Genomic DNA, 25,386 nt, shown 5'->3' with positions numbered 1-25,386 from the left:
AGCGGACCGGAAGGGCAGGCGGGGCGGGGCGTCGCCATGGCGGCCGAGGGCCGAGCCGGCCAGCCGGCAGCGCCGACAGGGACCGAGATGCAGCGCTGAGGCGGGAGGATGATCTCGCGATACACACGGAAGCCGGTGGCCCCCGACGCCCAGGGGATGTGAGTGGCCTTTCCTTGCTGGCGACGCGACCCTGAGGCGCCTTCCGTCCGGGCGGGGGACCCTTCCGACTCCCCGGCGGCGACCCTGCCGGCGCGGCCTGGTGGGGCGTCCCGGAGGAGACGGAGGCCTCGGGAGGGAGGGGGCGGGTCCAGGCTGTATCTTTCCGGAGTGCCTCGGGAGAAAGCAGGCTCCCCTGACGGGATGCCCTCGCGCCCACCAAAACAGGCGCCTCCACGTGGAAAGCCGCCTTGCTGGAGAGAAAGGTCCCAGCCTAACTTTCACCCTGAAGCCTGTTTTCTAGGCTTAGAGCAGGCATAGGCAAACTCGGCCTTCCAGATGTTTTGGGACTACAACTCCCATCATCCCTAGCTAACAGGACCAGTGGTCAGGGATGATGGGAATTGTAGTCCCAAAACATCTGGAGGGCCAAGTTTGCCTATGCCTGGCTTAGAGTGTTTCTTTTTTTTTCATTGGTGGAGGAACAATCTGCCATACTAACCCACAGGAGCTGATTTACCACCTCCCTGAAAACCAAGGCTGAGATAACAGTGACATCAATAAAATCTTGCCACTGCTACCACCTAGGGCAGAGCTTCCCAAACTTTCTGCTTTGGAATCAGGCATCATTTCACGACACAGTAATTCATCTTGGCCAACAAAGATGAGCGCCGCAATCCCAGAGTCGGTCACGACTGGACCTAATGATCAGGGGTCCCTTTACCTTTACTTAATCACATTTTTACTTTTCTTCCCCCACCCTTTTTTTTAGCCGAGGACTTACAAAAAGTTCCTTAGAACATCATCCCCTGCCAGACTCACTGGATGACAGTTATCCATCTACTGAAAGTCAGGAAGACATTTCAAGGTATTCAGACAGTGTAAAGATTTATGGGGGGAGGTTTGTGAGAAGAGGTTGGAAAATACATTTCTGTTGACTGCTTTCATTTTTTATTCCTATGGTTATTTCCCCCTCCACTTTTAGTAGGTCTGGGACACTTGTTAAACATCCAGTCAAATAGTGACGGTCTGTTGTTTGGCCATGGTCAAATGTTAATCCTATGAAGCCAGCAATGCCCTTTTGGAAAGGCGTAACCTATTGCTTTAATTTGCATCATGGTGTCATCAGATACCAAAGGCAAGAGATAGTCAAACTTTACTGAAAATAAATAAAGTCATTCTTTTTTCCAGTGCTCTAGAATGGGGACATGGTAATACATGGAAATCCCATTTAAGAAGAGGCACCTATTTTCTTGCACTAGATCATAGCTGCTTTTAAAAACAAGTCTTTCTTTTCTAGTTGATATGCATGTTTCATTTTTAGTTGTATAATTGCAACTTGGGGCTCCAGGATAACAAAAAACAACAACAACTGTTCTTAAGTATTGTTCACATACATTGATGTTTAAATAATATTGTTAGAAACAATATAATGTGATTTCATTGTTACCAATCTTTGTTTCATGATGTTTATATAATATTGTTAGTTACAATATAATTTGATTACATTGTTACCAAACTTCCTTTGGTGATGTAACTTTAGCTTCCTTCTTCAGTCCAATAGTGATAAATTAGACTAAAACATATTTTATCGTTAGCAGAACTTCATATGTGTGTCTATTTTATGGTACCTTTAACGTGTATCTGCAGAATTACATTACTTGAAAGATACCTTCCCCACTAGAATCTAAACTGTTCCTCATATACTTCCTATTCACTTTGGAAAGCTTAACTCATATGACTTTTCTTATATTAAGATTCCCTTTCTCTCTTCTCTCTCCACTCCCCCTTTACATTTTAGTGAGTCTGAAAGTACAAAAGATTCAAACTACCAGTCTGTCACTTCAGTAGATGATGGAAACTCATGGTCAGCTAGTCAGAGCTTCACAGGCACCTCTACAGAAGACAGTTCAGTCTTTTCTTGGGGCTATGATGTGAGTAGATTATAATCCTTCAGTTAAAATGAGAATAATCCTTTGAAAAATATTATTGATAAGTTAGATCTCTGTCCTTCACATCATTTCACACATTGGTCCTAACAAATACACTTATGAGTCAGTAGGCCGGCAGATACAACCTTTGACATATTTCAGTTACACTCATGCACATGATTTTTTTGCAGTGAATGATGCAAAAATATTGCAGTCCTAATAGAGTTGTGTGTATTCATTCTTGGAAGTTGGTACAGAATTCAGCATCCTTAAGAACAGTCTTTATCTTAAAAATATTTGCAGGTTTTCCTTCAAAAATTAGAATTGCAATCTGGCACATTGTTTCATATACTTAAATCATCATTTTACCTGAATTGTACCTGGGGCTCAAGAATGCCTTCTCTTATCTGATCCTTCCCAATTCCTCCCTCTTCTGCTCTTCATCTTTGTTAGTTTTGTTATTGTATTGCCGATTAAAATGTAAAAAGTTTCTTGCAAATCAGTCAGTAAAAAATTTCATGACGTAGGACAATACTCAAGTCTGACATATTACTGCTTTAAATAGACCTTGGAAACAAATGACATTCAAATTTAAGCCATCCTGATAAGATTCTGGAAGACTTGGGTCCCGTCCTATAGCAATGTACTTGGTGCAGCCCCATTCCTTTCTGGCCTTGAGTTACATTTTGAGTTGTATTAGCAATTCTTCATTCAGCTTACTCATTTATTCTTTCCTAGTGGGCCCTCAACAAAGAGTGCTCCTATTCAGTGTGTGAGTCTGTCAGTCATAACCTCCCAATATATTGGTTTATGTATTTATTTTTAAAAAATAGATAGATATTCCATTGTTTCTCCCTCTTAGGTTTCCTTAGGGGGGAAAAACATTCTTAGCACACAGTCAGTATTCTCTGCCCACTGAGCATATGCTTTCCTCATTGACCTGGATTTAAAGCCTTGAGTATCCCCCGAGGACCCCTTAACCCTTCAGGTGTGGTGCCTGGAGGAGGCATGGTGAAAAATGAATTATAAATCCCCCCATCTCTTCTCATGCGAGTGTGTGCTACAAGGTTAATTTTATATTTGCTTTATGAAGGAAGTCCTGAGTATCCTGCTAAATTGTGAAACCAGCTAGCTGGTCCACATAATCCCCCAAAGATGTAATTTTGTTTCCCATTTTTATTTCTTCCCCGATTTTTGTTCAGGAATTTGATAAAGCTGCGACGCGGCAAGTACAACAGATATTCAGATATATTGATGAGCTCTTGTATGAACAAAAAACAAGCATGTATGTTGAAGGCCTAGAGGAGGAGTGCCAACAATGGATGTCAAGCTTTCCCCATCTCAGGTATTTTCATGATGTGTTAGTGATGCATTTCACAGTACTAGAAAGCAGCACAAAGCTGTATTTTTCAGCTTCTTCACAACTGCTGTAGAGGTTCAGTTTTCGTTCTAAATGTGCCGCCCTCTCTGCTCTTGTTCCTGAGTGAATCATTATGGACCAACACAGTGGCTGATTCTGCTGTTTCTTTCCAAATCTCTTCTTTGATGCTGAATGACTCAACTGTAAGAAGTGCTTTGTTGGAACATACTAACGTAATGTTGCAGGAGATGATAATTTTATCTTGATGTTGCAAAATAAGTGCTCTTAAAGAGTAGTTGTTGCTTACACCGTCCTTCCCTTACAAGTAAATTCCTTCCTTGAGTTGTAGGTTTTGTATACCTCCTGAATGCTTTAGGTCTTATTTTGTGGATTAGGCATACTTTGCCAGTTTCTCCAAAGCCATTTGTAATTTTTTTAAATAATTCTCTCTTTAATATCAGGATTGTAGGGAAACAAGTAGTGATTCCCACAGACGAAGGTTACGGCTGGTACTCGAGTTCAACTTGCAGCACCTTAGGTTCATCAGATATGACCCCATCACTAGAGAAAGATCCGAGTGAGTAAGTATCAGTGATCTCTAATTCTGCAAAAGGGTTCCATTATCAATGAATGATTGGCAGAGCAAACCTACTGGGGCAAGGTGAGGGGAATGTTTGTGGTGGATGAACTGCCAAGTGCAAAGCCACTGAGCTTTCCCCTTTTGGGCTTTTTTTTTTTTTGTAAAGCTCCCCACCCAACATTTTGCATCAAGGAGGCCTCAGTGGGTAGACCTCATGCCCCACACATGGAGCTTCTGTGGAGAGGGAAACCTGCTAAATCCTATCGCACTTTGAATGCTTTCCCCTCGCCCCGCCCCTGCAGGACCATGGGATTGCACTTTAGGACTGCAGTCTTATATACACTTTACCTTAGATACCTTTACACTTATATACATACATGGGATTGGACTGTGAGCTGCTCTCAGATGAAGCATAAAATGACTTTTAAAAAATAGCATCACTATAACCACCTTATTTTCATTGGAAGAAGAAATTAGTCTTCTTTGTAACTATTTTGTTTATGAAATGTATTTGCCGTTCAGAACAAACCATGATTTTTGAAAGTAGCTATTGCATCAGTAATATATTGCAAGCAACATTAATGTATTTCAGATATTGTCCACATGCCTAGCAAACACTGGTGTTATTTGCTAGGATTCAAAGAATTGAGCAAATGGAGACTTTACTATTGTTTCCTTAGACATCTGCCCTCCATGCCATATGGCAAACTGTTTCTGAAACTTGGTGAGCTTCAGTAACCATTACACATTTATGATATCATATAGGATTCGTCATTTCAAAGGGGAGGGGGGACTTTATAGTAAGGATAGCTTGTACGGTATTGGTAGGATGGTAGTTGATCCCATGTCAGAAGGTGATCACATACCAAGTATAATAAAGGAATTAAATGAATCTCTAAGCAATCTTAGCATTCTACTGTTGGTTGTACTATCTTCTACAATGTCAGAGGGCTCATAAGCTAATTTCTCCACAACTACTTTCTGGAATATATAAGAAAAATGTTTCTGAGATTATTTCTTTACTCTTAGTGCTTAAAAACAAGAGAGAGGGTATAATTGCATTCAGGATAATTAGGTCTTTTTTGGGGGTTTGTTTTCTAAAATGAAAGAAGTCAACTCAAAAGCCTAACATCATTATTATTAAAACTGAATAATTTTTTTCAGCTTTCATTTTATGGTTGGGATTTGATATCTGTCCACTGCTGTTGGGAGAGCTTAAGAGCCTCCATGGGTGAGATTGAAAATCTGCCCTTGTCACCAGTACCATAACTATACCATTGAGATATAAAGTGATCCTTCTTGTTTACTGCCATTTTTTTCAGGTTTAGTATTTTGGGCAAAAAGGTTCCTGTTTCTGTTACTCCTATATGTAAAGAAGACAACATTTCAAAACCACCTGAATTGTGTTTATTGGAGAGTGAAGAAGGAGACGGTGGAGTGATTGTTTCTGAAGGTGTAATGGAGGAATATTTAGCATTTGATCGCAGAGATGTGTAGGTATTGAAAATTTGTTTAACCTAGTCTGCACTGATATTTGCTACTAGTGACTTGGAATTAATTGCTAAAATGTAATTTGTTCCTAACAGTAGAAAATAATAAATTACACAGTGATTTTTGTTGTTGTTCTTCTACTGAAGTGCTCATAATAGCTTTGTAAATCCTTGTTGGTGGCGCCACCCTATAGATTTGGTGATTTTCTCACTAAATAGCTGTTGAGTTTAAAATTGCAGCTTTATTCCTCCCCAGCATCATGATGTTGTTCTTAATGCTGATTATCATGCAGTGTGTATAGTTCTAGGTGGGCAAGTTGCTGAATGGCAGAGGACACACTGGAAACTTGTGAGCCAAAGGACCTGAACTCAAGCTGCACATTTTATTTATGTCTCATTTGAATAAAAGGTCTATTAACATGGTGGATCCAATGCCTTTTTACTAGCATAACTAGTGGAAATGTACTGCTTGCTATTTATGATTCACAAAGTTCCAAAAAAATATATGTGCAGAGAGTTTTTCACCCACTGGACTGACTGGGGATATGATCATCATTTAGTGAATGCTGCCTTCTAGAACAGTTATTCATCTTTATTGTAGTATATCATTCTAGCTGTCTTGATCGTTTGACTTTGGAATGGAGGTAGGGAGTGTTAATTCTGTGATCCAGTCATGGCCACTGAGTCCTGTGCCAAATCCTGGCTAGTCATTGAATCCCTCAAAGTTTTCAATTGCTCAGCAGGAACCCTTTGCGACGGGGAGTATCTTAACCAGGGAAAGCCACAGACTCCGCATTATAGCTGAAACAAATCACTTGGTTTATTAGTGGACAAAGCTTAACGGTATTATGACATGGTAATACAAAAGCTTACAGAAGTTACAGAAAACACATAAGGTGGAATATTTTAAAAGAAGGCAACTTAAAGCAACTTGTGCATAATTTAATTTAAAGCAACTTAATACAATTGGATATCATGTACAAAAAATAATTACTGGTTTATAATTAAACCATTGAAATGAATGAGCATGACTGAGTTAAGACCATTAATTTCAGTGGGTCTGCTCTGAGTAAAACTTTGTTGACTACCACTCTTAAGGGCAGGAGTCACCTAACCATCTCTGTCAGCAGAAGCCCTGTGCAAGGACTTTCACAACAGGGTTTCCTCTCCCCACCTCTTAGGGGCATTGGAAAATCCCCTCCAGAGCAGTGGTGGGGGAGGGGGACTCATTTCATCTGGTAAGCTGCAGGGATTGCTCAGACAGAACAATTAGAAGCGTTCAGCATTGAATTCCACCCATCGGCTCAAATTTTTCAGGTAGGCACAAAGTCACTTCTGGCTATGATTATATAAAATTAAAACAGAACTGTAACATTATCTTGTTTTATTCAAAGGGAAGAAGAGTTGCATGATTGGAAAATGGGTCTTTCACCTGACAGACGGAAATTAGGTTTCCCTCCTATCTCGCCATCCTACTGCATGAGAGATGCTGTCCTTTCCTATGTGTTTGATGATGTCTGGAGTGAAGTCTTGGGCCATATGGAGCAATTAATCTGTAGACACTGGGAAGGGTCAGTCTCAGGTAAATTTCAAGGCTAAAATGCAGTGGATAACATTCTCCAAAGTTTTCCCCGCCCACTTCAAAATGTAGTGTTAAATACCGGTACTTAGCAAGCTATATTGCCCCCCCCCCGAAATACACCTTATGCCTAGAAACAGTTTCAGTCCAGTGAGTCATAGTCTAAGACTCTTGCAGTTTGCTATAAATTGCTTTGGGAAGTCTTATCCTGCGTGGATTTGAATAACCAGATATTTTGGTCCACTGACATGTATGGAACTCCATGTATTCTAGCTCTTTTAAATGTCTCTGATTAAAATCAAAAGAGTATGAAGCCCATTTATGTACTTTTCAAGGAGATAAAAGCCACCTTTCTTAAAATTTTGCTTTATAAGAATCCAAAGTGAACAGTGCATTCTGATTTATGTTTGCCCTATTTCTGGTAGACGATGAGAAGAATGTCATAACTGTTGAAACAAACCGGACAGATTCAGGAAGTCCTTTTATGCAGTTTGAGCCTTTGCCACTGTTATTACCTCGAATGCCGCAAACTAAGATGCCCTCCATCCCTTCAAATCTGGTAAGTTTAAGAAGACACATCAGGTTGAGATGGTGTCTAGGCAAGGAAATTTGTCATGTTAACTTGCCTGAAAATTAGACATTGCAATGGCTTGACTATATCTGTCCTTGCAAAACTTTCACTTTATTATATACTGTCACAACTCTTAAAATTCTATCTACCTTATTTTGAAAATACTTTCCTTCTTTGCGCTTTGATGAAATAAGAGGTATACAGAGTTAGAGGACTGGTTATGGGAGATACCAATTCAATCAATTCCCAGCTTAGTGGGCAACAGAGAGCACTCTTATTTTGCTGCTTGGATGTATAAAGCATCTCTGTTAATTACCTTTGTTTTTTTTAAATGTGTACTAGTTCTTGCTCTGCATACTCTCCATAATAAAGATAAGAACCCAAGGTTTAACTAGTGTTTGTTCCATTTTAACTCGGTTTCTTTCCTTTTTTATTTTCCCCCTTTCACTTCCCTGTATAATCCTCTGTCTTCCTCATGTATACCTTATTGTACGCATAGTACTCAAAACACCGATGTGGCCGCAAAAGCAAAAAGAAGAGAAAAACACCGGAAGTATGTATGATGCAGGGGGTATAGCTCTTTTCTTTCTCCTGTCAGTGTAATATGGCGGGTGGATGATGATGATGATGATGATGATGATGATGATGATGATTTTGCGTTTTCCCAGATGATACAGAAGTATTGTACATTAATTTCAGCAAAACCTACTTCCAAATTAGACAGCTTTGGGTCACACCGTTTCTTGGATTCCTTTGTTATTAAGGAGGCAATGGGACATATGATGCAGTGTCTGGGGAAGGGAGAACCTCATTCACTAGTGTATTAATCAATTTAGTTTAGTCATACATTAATAATATTCCATCTTAGCAAGTTTAGGCTGATCCTGAATAACTTCAGTAACAAACGTCAACGAGATTTGTGCTTACATTTTTTGAGGATTATAGATTTGGCACCCCAGTACTAAGTAGGATTTTTCCTAGTCCCTTTGACCTTTCAAAAACCTACTCCTAAAGGTCAGCTAACTCTAGAGTGGTATTATATTGCATTGGAAGTTATAAGTGAGGGAAGGCTGCAGCAGGCTATGACAGACACCGTGTCTTTTCAGTACAGAAGCTGCTGTAACCAGATATACTTTAGGTGAGAAAATGCTTACAAGGTTGGGGGAGGCCTGCCACAAAGAAGGGGGTGCGGAATGAGGGACCATGCCCTTTCTCCTAACCTGATAAGAGAGGTGGTTGTGAAACACAGTTGCAAGCCCAGCTGACTTACTGATGCTCAAGTTTGATTTCTCTGCCACTGGGTCAGGATGTGGCTCCCAATAATTGCAGCAGGGACCAGTTCAGCAGTTGAGAACAGCAAGTGCCCCCTCTCCCTGTTTCCTAAGATTTACCTCAAGATAATGCATGCTTTGTCAACAATGAGAATTTCAGCAGTCGTACACATGTAGCTGGTAACAAGGGCCACTGAAATCAATCTATCATGCAGTCATGCAGATGTACAAGAACTGAGTAGTTAGTTGGTAGCATATACACAAAGTAGAAATCTAACCATGTTGTCATATGTTTGCTTATGCGTGTGACGTAAACATTTTTTCTCTGCTGAAAGTATTTTGTCCAGATTAATTTATGCTAAGCTTAAATAATTTAATTACCTTGGTTACGAAGCCATGTTATATAATAAACAGTGCGTAATTTAAAAAGATATAAGAACTGCTTATAAGACTATTCATGCCTTGTTACGTGTTAGTTATGAACAAATTGAGGGTATGCACTGCTTTTCTTGAGTCCATTGACATTTACTCTTTTCCAATCCTTTTTTCAGTAAGAGCCGAGATTGGAAATTAAGAAATGCGTATCTTTCATTTAATGCTGAGGGCAAATTTAATTTCTTGTAACCTGCAGGCAAATCTCTCCCAAGGAACGAGCGGTGGTCCACAACGTAATTTGAATGGTTTGATGGTTATTCATGGGATCCCCTTACAGCAAAGGAACTTGCCTCTGATGGATAAAATATTGTAAGAGTAGCCATCTTTTGTTTGTTCTGTATGAAAGCTGCACTGCGAGTTAGAGATATAAGGAAGCAGTTGTGTTGGGATTCAAGTTTTGCTAAGTTTATATTGACTTTTAAACACCTTCCTCCTGCTCTGTGCATCCACAGCTGTGGAGGAACCATTGAATGCTTCTACTCTAGTCCATTTTGGCTTGTCTAAAACTGAGCTAGGCTAAAGATCAAGCTAGCTCAGGTTACTATCAAAACTCCCACATAGAAATCAATTACACCTCTCAACATGCAGAAGATGTAAAATTCATACTTAATATGCTAGTGGATTTGCTCAGTCTAGTGGCTCCTGCACCACAATAGGTGTTGACTAGCATCCCCTTTTCACTGAAATGCAAATGCAAAGGGTTGTAATGCTAGGATGGAATCTGTTGTCCTTCCACATTTTTAAAAACTCATTTTATACTGTGCCTTTCTTCTGTCATGGAGCCGAAGGTGGTGGACTTGTGGTTCACACACCCAGGCATGAACTGAACCTGCTTAGCTTTGACCTCATGTGCCTTCAGACCATCTTACCAGGATACACATGGGCTTTATAGAGCAGAATAGCTGTGCGGTAGCTGCCTTTGTAGTGGTATTGTGCCTCGTTAATTGATGTGGATGGTGCAAAATCAGTTTACGAATATTTCATTTTGCTCCTGTGCTTTCCCCCACTTGGTGCCAGAGACTTGGATGACAGATTGCTTATGAGGCCAGGCTCCACTTCTATCCTGTCAACCAGAGCTCGGCCAAATCGCCCACTTGAGCTCAGTACATCTTCTCTGTCCTATTCTGCACAGTCTGCTAGAAGGCGCAACCCTCCGCCACGTACTCTGCACCCCATCAACACGAGCCATTCTCGCTCAGGGACACCGAGACCCATGGAGGATGTCATCAGGGGAACACGGCTGTAGGTTGATACTTACTTCTGGCTTAATGTCTGCCTTTTGAAATGTTCAGCATGACAGGATCAGATCTTATGGAAGTCGAAGGTGGGGTGGGTGAGACAGGCAGTTGGATAAGTAATATTTGTTATCTAATCTGTTCTGTTTTGCAAAAGGAGGCACTAGACACTGCCTGTGAAAATTGTGGCCATGTTCTAAGCTGTTCTTTTGTAAGATTTCATGTATGAGCTGAAGCCTTTCCTGGTTATCACTTTATTTATGCAGTTATTATTTGATGTTGGGATGCAGATGGTGCTTTGGTGTAAAAAACCACTGAGCCTTGGACTTGCCAATCGGAAGGTTGGCGGTTCGAATCCCCACAACGGGGTGAGCTCCCATTGTTCGGTCCCAGCTCCTGCCAACCTAGCAGTTTGAAAGTGCAAGTAGATAAATAGGTACCGCTCCGGCGGGAATGTAAAGGGCGTTTCCATGCGCTGCTCTGGTTTCACCAGAAGCAGCTTAGTCATGCTGGCCACATGACCTGGAAAAACTAAACGTAGACAAAAGTTGGCTCCCTCGGCCAGTAAAGCGAGATGAGCGCCGCAACCCCAGAGTCATTCGCGACTGGTCTTAACTGTCAGGGGTCCTTTACCTTTACCTTTTTATTATTTGATGATGTAGAGAATCAAAACATCCGCTTCTCCAGCTTATACCTCTTTTGCAGGGAATCACCATTTCCCTATCACCCAAGTCACGCTAGACTGTTGCAAGGAAAATGCAGACTTTCTCCAGCAATAGAGTACAGTGGTACCTTGGTTCTTGAACTTAATCCGTTCCTGGAGTCCGTTCGACTCCTGACATCATTCAAAAACCAAGGCGCGGCTTCTGATTGTCTGCAGGAGCTTCCTGCACTCAATTGGAAGCCTCCTATTGGATATTCAGCTTCTGCAAAACATTCAAAAACAAGAACATTTATTTCTGGGTTTGCGGAGTTCAGGAGCCGATTTATTGGACAACTAAGCCGTTCGGGAACCAAGGTACCACTGTACTACATAAAATGTGGCTGCTTATTATAGCCATCTGAAAGATAGTGCCCATTATATCTTTAGTGCTGGGCAACACAATTCCCCTTCCCATCCAGTTCTTCACATCTGTGCTATTTTATGATCTGCTATTTTTGAAGTAAATCATTTCACCATTGTACTGCTCAAGAGCAGGACTGTTTATGAAACCCTTTAAAATAAGGACAAGAAGGGTAACTCTATTGAGCAGATCCTCTACTTTCCATAAGCCTTTAAAATGTATTATTTAAAAACACAAAGGTTTGTGGAGGCTCTGTTCCTCTGGGGCATGGTACATTTTTCAAAAGCCGCAGAGGGACCTTTATTTATTAAATTTATATATCCCACCCTTCCTCCCAAAGGAGCCCAGGAACAGCACTTCAACCTCCAGAGCGAGTTTATCCTGCATGCACTGCATGTGGATGGCCACACTATGCCATTAGTGCTGAATGAGGACTAGCGCTATTATACCATTAAGAACAGAATCTGCAATAGTTTCAGTTCTTTGTAAACACATATTTGATTCTCTCTCCGCAGTCCTTATGTTCTTGTTGTTTACTTGGAAGTTTAGAGTTTTGTCTCTTCGGGAAATTTCCCCTCGCCCCTTTTTATGGTAGCAGATAAGTTTAGAGTTGCATCATGCTCCCTTGGCTGTTGGCTTTTAGTCTTTGTTTCGTCGTGTTCTTTGATTTTGTGAAGCTGTTTTATTTGTTCATTGCTCAAAGAACATTGTTACAGAGTGGCTCATAAATATAATGGACAAATATTACAGAAGCTCTGCCACGGAGGGGTGCTTGCTGAGCAGTGAGAGGGCCAAGTTATAGGCAGAACAAGGATTTCCTTTGAGTCCAGTATAAAATTGAGAGGCAGTATAGTGGCGCTGAAAGAGATTGACTACTTGAGCTTGGACCAGTTGCAGCTACTCTGTATTTTCCATTCTACAGCCCCAGGTAGAGAGCCCTGCAGTATTCATCCCTCAAGGTAACCAAGGTGTAGACCTAGAAGAAGTAAATGTGACCACAGTTGAAACTTGGACACAAGATGGATTGGTCCCAAAGTGTGCACCACCTACATAATCAATGGACAGGTGCTGACAACTAAAGAGGTTGATGCAGAATCTGCAAAAAGCTTCCCTTTGCCCTCAAGCATCTGTATTACTTGAGTTGAGTTTAACACAACTTGTCTCATCCATTTCAGTCATATATCAAGAAGCATATTATGTCAGACACTTAGCTTCACTGTGTGGCTATATCTGCTTCAGATGCTAGTAACAGCTTGCCTTGTTCCATTGGTATGTTTCTTGTATTTCAGCTCACACATATCACTCTCTTCTCTCGTGATTGAATAATGGATGGCAAGCGAGTATTTTGCCTCAATCCATTCCTGAAGTCTAGGCCTCTGATAAGACTTATTAAGCTATCATTGCAGATACACGTTAAGCTTGAGGCAAATCCGTCAGTTAGGTCACGTTGGCCATTGATTTTTAGAGGTAAAAGAGAAGCAGTGTTTTGAAAGGACTCAATAAGGAAGGCATTTCATAGACTGAAAGCAGTCCTCAAGTTGTGTTGCTGTTAATTGCAGTGAAATAATTTAAATAAATCAGCTTTGAAGAGTGCCAGGTTACCTGTGGAAGACAGTTATTTTCCTCTTTTAGCCTTAAACAAGGAAAAGTGTTGAAGCTTGAAATAGCTGCAATCATTTTGTATTCCTCACTGGTGTTGGTTCAGTATTGGAGAGAAATGTCTACAAAATGCATGCCGATTCCTCCATTTCTCATCTCTGCTGGAGTTTCTCCCACATGGAGCTCACCATTTAAGCCACAATCTCATTGACTCCCCACACTGAAACCCAGTATTTTTCATCAACTTGCATGGACACTTCTTTTTGTTATTTACCTTGAATTCACATCAGTCTCGTAATTTCCAGTGCAAATGTTGTTTTTAGTAATTCTCTTTGGTCTTTTCCAGGTCCACTGCAAATGAGCAACTGTCATCACCTTCCCCAATGCCACTGAGCAGAAATAACCTCCTTCCTCCAATTAGTACCGTAGATATAGCAGATCATTTGGGATCTCAAAAGCAAATGGTAAGCGACCTCTTCTGCTGAAACAATTCTGGTCTTAGAATGACAGGGGATTCTTCAAGCCTCGCCTTGTGGTCCTTACTGTAAGATAGTAAGAATCGGTTTTTGTTTTGTTTTGTTTGAATGAATGTTTATGATTTACAAGAGAATATTATAAAAATAATTGTTGTGCATTTTTTAAAACTAAAACCCACACCCACCCTCAAAGCAAATATTAATTCTTAAGTAGTTATATCTAATTTCTGGGCTGTGAGTAATCTGTTTTTACTTCTTGAGACTATCAACCTTGAAGCAGAATGCTTATATGCAGTGTGTTTACCAGGAGAGTGAAAAGGTTCGTCTCTCTCTGTTATTCATCAGATTAATCAATTGCACCACTGTCTGTTACTGCCTTAATGCAGAGGGTGTGATACCAGTATTTCCAAGCTTTTGCATTTCTTTTAGTGTAAATTTGTATCTAAAACCCATGGCTTTTTTCTCTTCACCATGCAGAAATCTCGGGGGAATGCTAGCCGGGCTCGCAGTGCAATAGCAGATGAAATTAATCATCAACCAGTGCATGAGAGATTTTTATTACCTGATAGTTTCTCCAGGCCCAACACATCGCATGCATTTTGGGTAAGGTGTGTTCAAATTACATTCAAACCTGGAAAGAGTAGATATTCCTCTTGCCATTATCCGTGGCCAGTATCAAAATCCATAGGTCTATGTGTGCAGGTTTCCCTGTTATTTTAAGTGTAGGTAGAAAATCCTTCGGCACTCAATGGTAGATTTTAAGCAAATGAATTAGGATCTGTACAGGTCCCTTCTAATTGTCCCAGGTTGTGTGGCTCCCACACGTATATTAATTAATTTATATAACACCATCTGCGTACATGTAACTTGACAAGGGCTTCCCATCTAAAATAGGCAGAGGGAAACAAGAGGAAGCAAGGAATGGAAACATGGGTAGGTCAGCAGAGGTAGAAAATGGAATCGCTTCAGTTCCATATATCTTGGCTTAGTTTCAGGACAATGGGAGAGAAGGAAAGAGAAACAAGTGTGTGTGTGTGTGTGTGTGTGTGTGTGTGTGTGTGTGTGTGTCTGACTTCCCTCTGAGAATAGATATGAGAGCCTTCAGAGTGGCTTTCAGATTCTTAAAAGTAGCTTTACACAGTGATTACTCTCTGCCTCTCAGTATGTGGAAGCAGCAACATACCAGGACATTACACCTTCTCTCTCCATGCTTAAATTATTGAGATCTCGAGAAACTTTATAGTACAGAGAAGGAAGAGTAGATGGGAATGTGGAAAGAGTGCAGCCTGTTCCCCATCATGCCCTGGAGTGCTGCTCGGCTTTGGGGTAGGGAAGAAGCAGAGCTACAGGAGAACCAGACATGGGGAAGGATTGTGAGCTTTGAGTATTTTGATTCTGCAATAGCCTGATCCAAAATATGGTATCTCTAGTGGTGCAATGGGTCAGTGTGTCTGGTTGGTGATGGTTCAATCCACCCTGGACCAGCTGGGGGCAGGATTCCTGCATTGTAGGGGTTGGACTAATTGATCCTCAGGCTCCCTTCCAACTCTATGATTCTTTAACTTTTTTTTTTGCGCTTTTAGCCAGACTCGCAATATCGTCGCTCTTGCACTGTTATTGATTATGCTAATCAACCACGAAATAGTAAAGGATCTGCTGGCACAGGTACGTGCAAAGTGGAGCATGTATTGCTTAAAATGGCTTTGGTACGCTAACTATATTAATAATATGCCACAGCCTAAGATTGAAATCTCGTATTACGTTACAGATGCTATAAATGTTGGAGTGATGGGAGTCAGTTTAGGGATATCCAGCTCTTCCTATATTAATTCCTTCCACCACCAGGCTCTTGGTAATTTTCTGAATGAGGACGAGGAGGACAAAGAAGACCAACCTCCGCTGGGTAAGAAGTAAGAGGCAACCGATGCCCTTTATTTGGTTGCAAATCATAAAATACTTAGCATTCTCTTTGAAGTTGTTGGCCATTTTGTCAAACGTGTAATTTTGAACCTAGAATAGCATATTTAGGTTATATTCCTGTCGTTTCTACTGTTGAGCATACAAAGCAGGGTTCCAGCTGTGTTTATTCTTTCAGTCTAACCGAGTACCCATGGCACACGCCCTCATACATGACAGCCACGGAAGTCTTCCAAGTTCACACTTCTTCAGCCCTACAAATGTGAATTTCATATTCCAAATGTATATTAATAGACAGCGGCTTTTAGAATGATAGCGGTAGCTTTGAATTGAGACTGAAATTGATATAGGGCTGCCATGTCTTTTCAAATACTTGTATGGAAAGAAGATGAAGCTTCTTCGATCACACCCAGCTGTACTTGCTGTTTTAAAGACACAGATGTCTTGCTCTGTCTTTTAATCCAGCAATATGAACCAAATTTAGGGCAGAGCACTGTTAATTTCCTTTTCCAATTGAGGTCTAGTACCTCCATTGCAGGAGCAGGGGGGTTGCTGTTCTCTTGGTGACTTTGATGCCTTTTGGATAATGTTGTGATTATGTGGGATGGACTGATGATGTGGCTATTTCCTGTGCTAGGCTCTCTGTACTGCTGAAGGATGTAATTACTGTCATTGGTTCCTCTCATCCCAAAGTTGTAAAGGAAGCTACCCTTGTATAAAGTGGGCCTGAGAGCAAACTCAAATGGTACAGTCTTTTCACATGCCTGGGGCATCTTAGAATGCATCCCGGTCAAAATTTGTTTGGAAATGTACGTGTCATTGAGGGCCCCATATACATTATGATATACACTGGCACGAGAGGATCACACCACAAAAGCATGTGCTGTTCTGAATCATTGACAGGTTTATTGTGGCATGAACACTTGTGGGCATAATTTTGGGTTTTATCCAGTGATGTGCCAGCAGGGTGCCACTTCTACAGTGGGACTTAGGTTTCCTCTCCTTCCCCAGCATGCTTCCAAAAATCTCCCCTGGAGGGTCTCCCAACCCTCTGGAACTGATTTTGAGTGTGCATGGGGAGCTGGAGGGGACAGCAGAGGAAGCTCTGTTCTGCATTTGAAGTTCCCTGCACTAGCAAAGCTGCAGTGCTGGATACAGCCCATTACTGCATGCATGAAGTTTGCTTTTAGTACAGTTGCTTTCACAGCTTTTATCTGGTTTTGCTCAGTAGGTCTTCAGTTACATGGCTCTGTGAGAACTCACAGCCGAGGTGGATCGAGAAGCAGACAGGGACTATAACGTTGTGGCAATAAACCATCTATTTCCAAGATGAGGGAATGACTGTAGAAGCTTTTACAATCAGTATTCAACTGTAGCAATATCAAACCTGTTTACAGAAGAAGTCTTAAAACTTTCTTTACAAAACGCCTTATTTTTGTATTGACTTAAAACAAATGCCAAAGACTACAATGTTCTCTCTTATTTTTGTTCCTGTAAATCGGCTATGGTATTCTGTTGGGTGCTGAAAGCATGTGTTCAGGAAATCTGCTAACCTCTAGTATTATTGTTAATACAATCTATTACAAAGAATGTCTGCCTAAAGAATTGGATTCCTCTAGCAGTGATAATGTTGTAACACCAATTGACTTGCCAGTTATTGGCACTTGATGGCAATATATTTAGTAAAATTAAATAAGTGTGCTTGGGCACACTTCCAGTATTTTGTCTTAACTGTATAAAATGTTCTGAGTGCCAGTTGTTTGCATACTTAGAAAAAGCTGCAGGTGATGATGTCCGAAAGGTGGCCAAGATTAAAACTTGGGAGTGCAACAGTTTTGTGTACTACCATCTATACTTTCAGTACTTACTTTCCTTGTTTAAAATGAAGCAAGATGTTTGGTACACACATTATGTACAGCAGGAAGGTTCAGTTTTAATGTTCTCTCATTGGGGAGAGAACACTTTGTTAAGATGGAAATATTTAGAAAAAGCATTGCCTACATTGAATGTTGCATTTAATGTCTGCTGTAATTTTCATGTAACATAAAAAATAGTTCTAGGTCTTACTAGACAAAGTAAGTGCCAGATGACAATTGTATGAAGTTATGTAAATTAAAGATAGCTTTGCATTATATTCTAGATACCATGTGAAAGTTGTAAAAAACTGGTGGGAACAGATTCTTATTAAATTGTAATATGGAATAACTTTTATATACAAATAAAAAAATATTTTCTAAAATGCATTTGAATTGTTATTAAATCCCAATGGGTAGATCTTGGCTTTGAGAATGGTGCAGTCAAGAGTAACTGACCCAAGCAAGCTTCATGGCACAGCAGGGATTTTAACTTGGATCTTCCATCATTAGTCCAATTCTATCACTATAGCTTCTGCTCTGACAAGTTTGTATGTATGTTCATAGTTATAGGCATAAGTGGCACACCGTTGGCAAGACATTTCATACCCTTAGCATGCACTGTTTTTTCACTCACTGCATCAATATTGTCCTCTTGTTTTTTAAAGTCTGGGAGATATTCTCCATCATTCAGGCTGCCCCTCTTGCACAGTTAGAAGGCAGAACCAGCTTCCTAATTTGCTTCTACTGTTGGACGGACTCCCAGACCACACACACCAGCAACAGTGAAGCAAGGTTTTAGATAGCATACTACAGAGCCCAACGAACACCTAAGTTTACCATTTCCCCCTGTCTGCCTCCTACCTTCCTTCTCCAACTGATGCATTTTGGCTACAGCCCATCATGGGCAAGTTCTGACTTTTCACACACTTTTCAAAAACATACTTTATTAAGTTTAATAAATGCCTTTATAAAATCAAACTGACAGTACTTGCCCAAACATATTCCTGCAACATACACTACTGTTTTACATTAATTCAGATGGGATTTTTTTTTTAAAGATTGATGTTTTTTTCATTTTACCAGTTTCTTTTCTGTTCACAGCAATCTTGCTGTACTGCTGCAGTCTGAAATGCCACCTTGACTCCTCCGTGGCATCTTGAAGCATTTAATAGCAGCTTTAGTTCTGCAGCTTGCCTCTTCAGAATGCCTTCTACACAGTGTGAGTTTCAATGAATTGATGAAAGCATCTTGCTTTCCTTGGCTGTCTCAAAGCAAGATTAATGTTAACGGAAGAAATGAAATGAAAGCAGAAAATTAATAAAGTCATTTCATTCCTTTCTTGGGTGCTGTTTTCTTTCCTCCTTTTTTGGATTTGGTTCCATACTTTGCTTCCATCTGAGCCAGAAAATCATCCATTTCCTTTTTTCGATTCTCATTTTTGCTCTGTTAAATGACAAAAACAAGATGGTTAAATGAGCTTACAAGTATTTCTCATGTTTTGACTAAAGATTTGGCATTTAATCAAGTTACTAATAAGGTGGTATACATAAGAAAATGTATATAAATATTTTAAAATAGTGTATGTGCAGAATATTTGAAAGAGATCAGATTGTTGTGAAGTATGAATAATACTGTTCAAGGCGAACTATTTAAAAATGCAACTCTAAGGACAACTGTTGGCGGGCAGTTAACTTTTATTTAGAAATCAGATCACATGTTGCCTCTCCTTGATGCGCAAATTCCCTTAAATATTCAACCCCTTAGTCACAGCCGTATTCAAACCTCATCAGCATGTATGTGAAATTACAGTTGTTATTATTTTGTCCCAACATGCATCACTTTACAACTTATTATACACACTAAATCTCACTTGCAATTTTGTCGCCTTTTGATACCACTATCATGAACAATTTAGTGTCATCTGTAAATCTGGCTGTCTCATTGCTCACCAGCGACTCCTGATCATTTTGGAATAAATTAAATAACACTAGTCTCCGTAAAAAAAATCCCAAGGGGACCTCACTGTTTTTTTGCTATCCTGAACATTAAAATTAGCTCTCCAATGCTGGAGGATTAAATAATTTAAAGTTAAAGGCTCCCTCTACCCTAACAAAAGGTAATACTATCTAACTTGTTAGAATGATTTGTAGCTTTCTCCATTCTTACTTGAATTAGTGCTTTTAGGTCATCTTCCCCTTCACCAAGACCCAGTTCTTCTCTGGATTTTTCTGCCTCTTTAGCTTCTTGTCGAGCCTGAAACATTGACACAGTTGTTGAAGTGAATGCAAAATTTCTTTCTTAACCTATTGCAGCAGCAAGCAATTTATTTGTTATTATTATTATATTGTAAGCATTTCTACCAGGCCATTTTCAACAAATTTGCAGGATGGCTTGAACAACATTAGGAAAACTTGCTTATGCGTCCCAGAGAGAAGAAATGCCAGCAAATGTTTTGCTGCATTGTAGGTAGATTCTAGTGTTTTACATTAAAGGATTACCGCATCATAAATAATAAATAAATGGCAGTATATCATAAAATCCTAGATGATACTCATTTAATACCTAGCAACTATAAAAGGAAGATCAAAAACCAATAGGATGCTGTTACATAAGGATGTTCTGAATTTGGCGTGTTCACTCAGTGCATCAAGATAAAGAAATACAGGCTTTCTCCCCTCTCAAAGAACTGGGTTGAATGGGGGGCGGGTCCCCTTCCAGAAACCAGTAGCTGAAGAAAACAGGCTGTGTTCTCTCTGCAACTCAAGCACTGGTTCAACCCCTGAAAAGATGTTACATTTGAAAAAGTACATTACGTGAAATAGGAAATATGTTTACAGACAGTGGAACAATCAGAACTGGAGTTGATAGTAAGAATTACATATTTTGTCACACAGTCTTTTGCCTCTTGCAAGCCTACCTTCCTTTTTCTTGAATTCATCTTTTGCTTAGACTCTTTTGTAAAGGCTTTGTAAGATGGAAGTTCTCCAGAATCAATGGCATGTTGGATAATCTCTCTTATTCTCGGCTCATCTGTATAATCAACACACAGTACAGATTCCATAATTTTGTCCATATCGCCTTTAAAATCCTCATAGGCTGCTTTAATGTCCACCAGCTCTTCTGCAGAATCTTTGTACTTCTTCTCAAAGTCTTCAATATCTTTTACAGTTATCTAATTTTAAAACAACAACAAAAAGAGTTGAATTCCATGAACGACAATCCTTTTTACCACACTCAAGTTACACACACACATTTTTCCATCCCAAATTCATTGTTAATTTAAAATTTTACTTTTCTGTAATTCGAGTTCATTTTTTAATGGAAGGAAGTGTATTCAAAGCCAGGCAAAGCAAGACGAAACAGATTGGGGCACACACAGGTTGTATTCATCTGCAGTGGAAACATAAGCTTCATTTGGAGAAAATAGCTTGAATCCAATCTGTTTTCTCCAATTGGGGGCTCCCTGTAATTGCTGATCGGTGGGTCCTGGGAGCCCCTTCGAAGGCAAGCTCCCAGCACCAATCATCAGAATGGCGCTGAAAGAACATCTTCAAAGGAGGTTGCTGTAACCACCAATCTGGTTACAATGAGCTCCTTTGAACTTTGGCAGGTGTCAGCCACTTGTCATTGACACCCAAAGGGTCCTGCCCACTTGTCAAAGTTGGCCTGCAAATGGGGGTGGGGGATTAAGGATCCATAAGTCATACTTAGACCCAGGGAAATCGATGGGCTTGACTAAGTCAAGTGTATTGATTTGAATAGGTCCACCCTTGAGTATTTCACTGTTGGATACAACCCACGTTGTACAAACTTGAAAGGATATTTCAGCACTAAAGCATTTCAGAGCTATCATTCCTTGCGACGCCATCTTTTTTTTTTTTTTAGCTGCACCCTGATTACTAGAATAGCATTAAGCAAATTTTTCCAGGGATCAAAGAAATAATGAAAGGGCACTTAACATCTTGAGCTGTGAAAACAGAACATTGTATTTTGAGATTACACACACAAGGTTCAGGTTTGCAAAAATCCATTTTTGCAGCCAGAGAAAAAGTTGGCATCACAAATAACAACCCATTCTGCAGATGAAAGTAAAATAAAGGGGATGAGGGCAAAGGTCCCACAGAAGTTCCATTTGCCTTACGGATAAAAGAAATAGCACTTTCTTTACAGATTTTATCACTCCAGTTGTGAGAGAAGGACCACCATCACATTGAAGAAGACTACCTACTTTTTTGAACAGCAGCCTCCAGTATTCTTCCCAGTTGCGGTCCTGAGTCAGCACAGTTGACTCCTCATCCACAATCCCCTGCTGGTCATACAGAGCCCGCAGTTCCTGGTCACTCAGTACTGCATACACCTTGCCCAGGATCTAAGAAGAGACAAGACAAACCACCTCACTACTCCAGTAAGACACAACCCATGTCATCCCACTTGTCTCACAACTGGCTTCTTTCTTATTCAGGTTATGTTACTATGCTAGCATTCCCTCTAACAGTGGAATTTCCAAGAAGTTGGTTGCCAGTAAGTTTGCAAACAAAATGGGAGTACCCCAAAATTGCAGTGGTTTCAACATACTCAAGGGACTCCGTAGGCAAACAGAAGTGTATAACTATAAAACCCCAAAATAACACCAAACATTGGAGAGAACCAAAATGGGTAGGACAGAAGCCCTAACAGCTTATAGTAAGTTGGACTTGGGTTGAAGTAGAGCTGCCATATTTCAAAAAGTGAAAATCCAGACACAAAAGTTGTTGAGCTTTTTCTGCAAAATTTCAAGAAAATAAGTAAGTTTTTGAGGTGTTTTTAAGGGAATTTGCCATACATCCAGATTTTCAAAGAAAAGGCAAGCACAGGATGTTCCAGCACCTCTCAGGATTAGCACAATTGCTAGAAAAATGGAGGCGTTTGTGATGAGTTCTGGCTCCTCTTTTTCTAAAATAATACCTTTTCCTTTTCTACCATGCATAACCATTAACCACTCCACCCCTGTTATATAGCTATAAAATACTCAGGTTCAGAATTAGCAGTGTGCCCAATCCTTACCCATGTTGTGCTAGGCCACAGAGCAGGGCATGGGCTGGAAAAAAGGGGGAAATGGTCCTCTGGGCTCATGCATTTCCCACCAGGCCTGAACTGGAGCACTGCAACGCGATGTGGCAGGTTCTACTCTCCCCCTCCAAACTAGAAGGTGAAGTGGTCCCTAAGACTGGAAGCAGAACAGGGACCCACCCCCAATAAAGACACACAAGTTGGGGAGGGGAGCTTCCTAAGTATGTAGATACATGCTTGTAAATTAAACGACCTGTTAATCAGTGCCATTTGAGACTGATAGGGTGGAAGGCAGGGACACCAACAGTAGGTGGGGGCAGACAGAGGCAATTCTTTCTAGTTTTGCCCCATTCTCCTCCCTGCTGATGAGGAAGTTGACAGGCAGAACTAGCCCTTGGACTGGTTGTAAGCAAGGAGGCAAGCAGGTGGACTATTGGGGCTAAGGAAGGGCAGGGCTCCTATTGCAGGCCTACCTAGAACAAGGGGACCCTCACGGAGCTGTGCTTTGTTCTCAGGTTTTTTTTTAACACATTTTTTGTTTTTTATCTTTAGCTGTGAACCGGCCTGAGATCTATGGATGAAATTATATACAGTGGTACCTCTGGTTACGTACTTAATTCGTTCTGGAGGTCTGTTCTTAACCTGAAATTGTTCTTAAACTGAGGTACCACTTTAGCTAATGGGGCCTCCCACTGCCGTGCAATTTCTGTTCTCATCCTGAAGCAAAGTTCTTAACCTGAGGAACTATTTCTGGGTTAGGGGAGTCTGTAACCTGAAGCGTCTGTAACCCGAGGTACCACTGTACTGGAAGATGCTAGAGTGGCTGGAGTGACCCAATCAAATCTGTGCAGTACAAATAATAAAATCATCACCACCACCATCATTATTATAAAAAATATTATTCTCATTATTTGGCGGATCCCACTTTGGTCGCATTTCCACCCTAGGAACCCAGGGTGGTACACAATTTTGCAAAATGAGGTAGAGGGTGCAAGTGGCCTATGTCACGACCTGACTTTTAGAAGGCACCTGCAGTTTAGGGAAGTTTCTAATGTTTGATGGTGTTTTTAATATTCTGTTGGGAGGGGCCCAGAGTGGGTGGGGAAACCCAGCCAGATGGGCGGGATATGAATAATAAATTATTATTACTGTATTGTATTATGATTTAAGTCGAGTTTGGTGCCAAGCGAGTCAGAGCAGGATTTGAACCCGGGTTCCGCGGCTAACCAACTCGCAAAACCTCCAGCCGGCGAATCCGAGGCAGGTTTCCCGGCGCCTCCCCTCACCTGGAAATGCCGGGTGGCCGCCTCCTTCCCGTCCGGGTCGGCGCGGTCCGGGTGCACCCGCAGCGAGACCTTGTGGTAGCCGCGGCGGATCTCGTCGGCCGAAGCCTCGCGCCTCACGCCCAGCACCTGGTACAGGTCGGCGGCGCCGAAGGCCCCGCGGCAAAGCTCCAGCAGCCCCATCCCCGAGCCCGAGGAGAGACCACCACCGCGCCTGCGCACGCTCTCTCCCGCTCTCGGCCAGGGGAACAGCCGACGCAACCTGCTGCTGCGCGGGCTCCTGCTTCTCAGCCGCGTCCGCCCGTCCGTTTTCCCGCCCGCCACGCCCACTCTTGCCTCCCCGCGCTGCTTTACGGCCGTCCCGCGAGATGTCGCGAACTTAAAAGGCCAAGAATTAAAGAGAAGGTGGGGGCAGAGAGGAGGAGGAGGAAAGGGGAGAGACTAACCCTAGATATACAAAAAGGTAAAGAGTGACACATAGGCTGCAGTCCCCGTAAGACAATGGAGAGATGCTTGGCCGGGATTCTCCCATACAGGGACGTAGCCAAGCGGAGGCAGCTTCTCCTCATCAGTAAAAATCAATACAAATCAATGCAAATTTGAGGTTTTACCTACCCTAAAAAACAACAACCTACCTATGTTCCTATGCGAGAAGTGAGGTTACAGGGAACCAGGCAGAGGGCCTTCTCGGTAGTGGCACCTGCCCTGCGGAAGGCCCTCCCAGCAGATGTCAAGGAAATAAGCAACTATCTTACTTTTAGAAGACATCTGAAGGCAGCCCTGTTTTGGGAAGTTTTTAATGTTTGATGTTTTATTGTGTTTTTAATACTCTGTTGGGAGCTGCCCAAAGTGGCTGGGGAAACCCAGCCAGATGGGCGGGATAAAAATAATAATTATTATATTATTATATCCCATAATGAAGATGGAGCCTATATAACCCACACGCGTTGTTTTATGTACTGTACTCTAAACCTAGGAAGCTTATAGTGAACTCCATTTGAGACACGGCGTGTTCGCGTTACTCTCATGGATGTGTGCCTCTTCATTTTTCCTATCTCTACCTGTAGAGTCTACCTCTTTCAAAGGCAGCAGTGGCGCGCGGAGCTCGTGGGTTGCCCAGGTCATCCATTGCGCGGCGGCCAAATCCAACGGGTAAACCTATTGGCAGATGGCATTACAGTAGATCTCACTCGTTGCGATTGTGGTTAAAGCAACAGTTGTCATGTTTTTGCTTGGAAAGTACACTAAGCCCGCAACTTCCGCGGGGTTACGTTCCGGAGGCCAGGTCTAAAGCTCAAATCGGGTGTAGTCCAAACACACTGGGTTCAATGGCAGGTGGGACAGCCACTCTTTTTCCCTAGAAGCCAGCCCCCTTTTAATTTTTTTGTCAAGTGCATATAGCCGAACGCACACAAATTAAATGTGCGTAAATTGCAGGTATACTTTATCTCAATAACAGGGCGATATCCATCTGAATCATATTCTGAGTAGATACACTTTACTCAAACGGGCTGGATTTAAGTCTATATTTCAG

At 41.4% G+C, this 25,386-nt stretch overlaps 2 protein-coding genes across 6 annotated transcripts; one reads left to right on the top strand and one right to left on the bottom strand.

The window, feature by feature from the left end:
* The first annotated feature begins 17 nt into the window (after positions 1-17).
* On the top strand, positions 18-17,903 carry FAM149B1 (family with sequence similarity 149 member B1). Of its 5 annotated transcripts, none has more exons than XM_081912970.1 (16): positions 18-158; positions 929-1,024; positions 1,958-2,090; positions 3,290-3,432; positions 3,909-4,028; positions 5,350-5,520; positions 6,912-7,099; positions 7,522-7,655; positions 8,167-8,220; positions 9,570-9,682; positions 10,391-10,615; positions 13,618-13,735; positions 14,225-14,350; positions 15,331-15,412; positions 15,516-15,650; positions 16,896-17,903. In XM_081912970.1, exons 1-16 carry the CDS (start codon positions 109-111, stop codon positions 16,961-16,963), a joined length of 1,956 nt encoding a protein of 651 aa, XP_081769096.1. In that variant the 5' UTR covers positions 18-108; the 3' UTR covers positions 16,964-17,903. The 5 variants fall into 5 exon arrangements, with proteins under 5 accessions (XP_081769096.1, XP_081769095.1, XP_081769097.1 ...); XM_081912969.1 differs by having other exon boundaries at positions 16,893-17,903; XM_081912971.1 differs by lacking the exon at positions 8,167-8,220 and having other exon boundaries at positions 16,893-17,903.
* Positions 17,904-18,447: 544 nt separating this feature from the next.
* On the bottom strand, positions 18,448-24,166 carry DNAJC9 (DnaJ heat shock protein family (Hsp40) member C9). The gene is made up of 5 exons (XM_081913045.1): positions 23,856-24,166; positions 21,749-21,889; positions 20,438-20,692; positions 19,687-19,773; positions 18,448-18,963 (listed from the first exon to the last, which is right to left on the bottom strand). The coding sequence occupies exons 1-5, from the start codon at positions 24,033-24,035 to the stop codon at positions 18,844-18,846; spliced, it is 783 nt and encodes a 260-aa protein (XP_081769171.1). The 5' UTR covers positions 24,036-24,166; the 3' UTR covers positions 18,448-18,843.
* Positions 24,167-25,386: the final 1,220 nt, after the last annotated feature.

Source organism: Podarcis melisellensis (genome assembly GCF_964234715.1).
Source record: "Podarcis melisellensis genome assembly, chromosome: 5".
NCBI classification, from domain to species: Eukaryota; Metazoa; Chordata; class Lepidosauria; order Squamata; family Lacertidae; genus Podarcis; species Podarcis melisellensis.
Note: the sequence above shows the minus strand (reverse complement) of the source record. Positions and strands in the feature narration are given on the sequence as shown.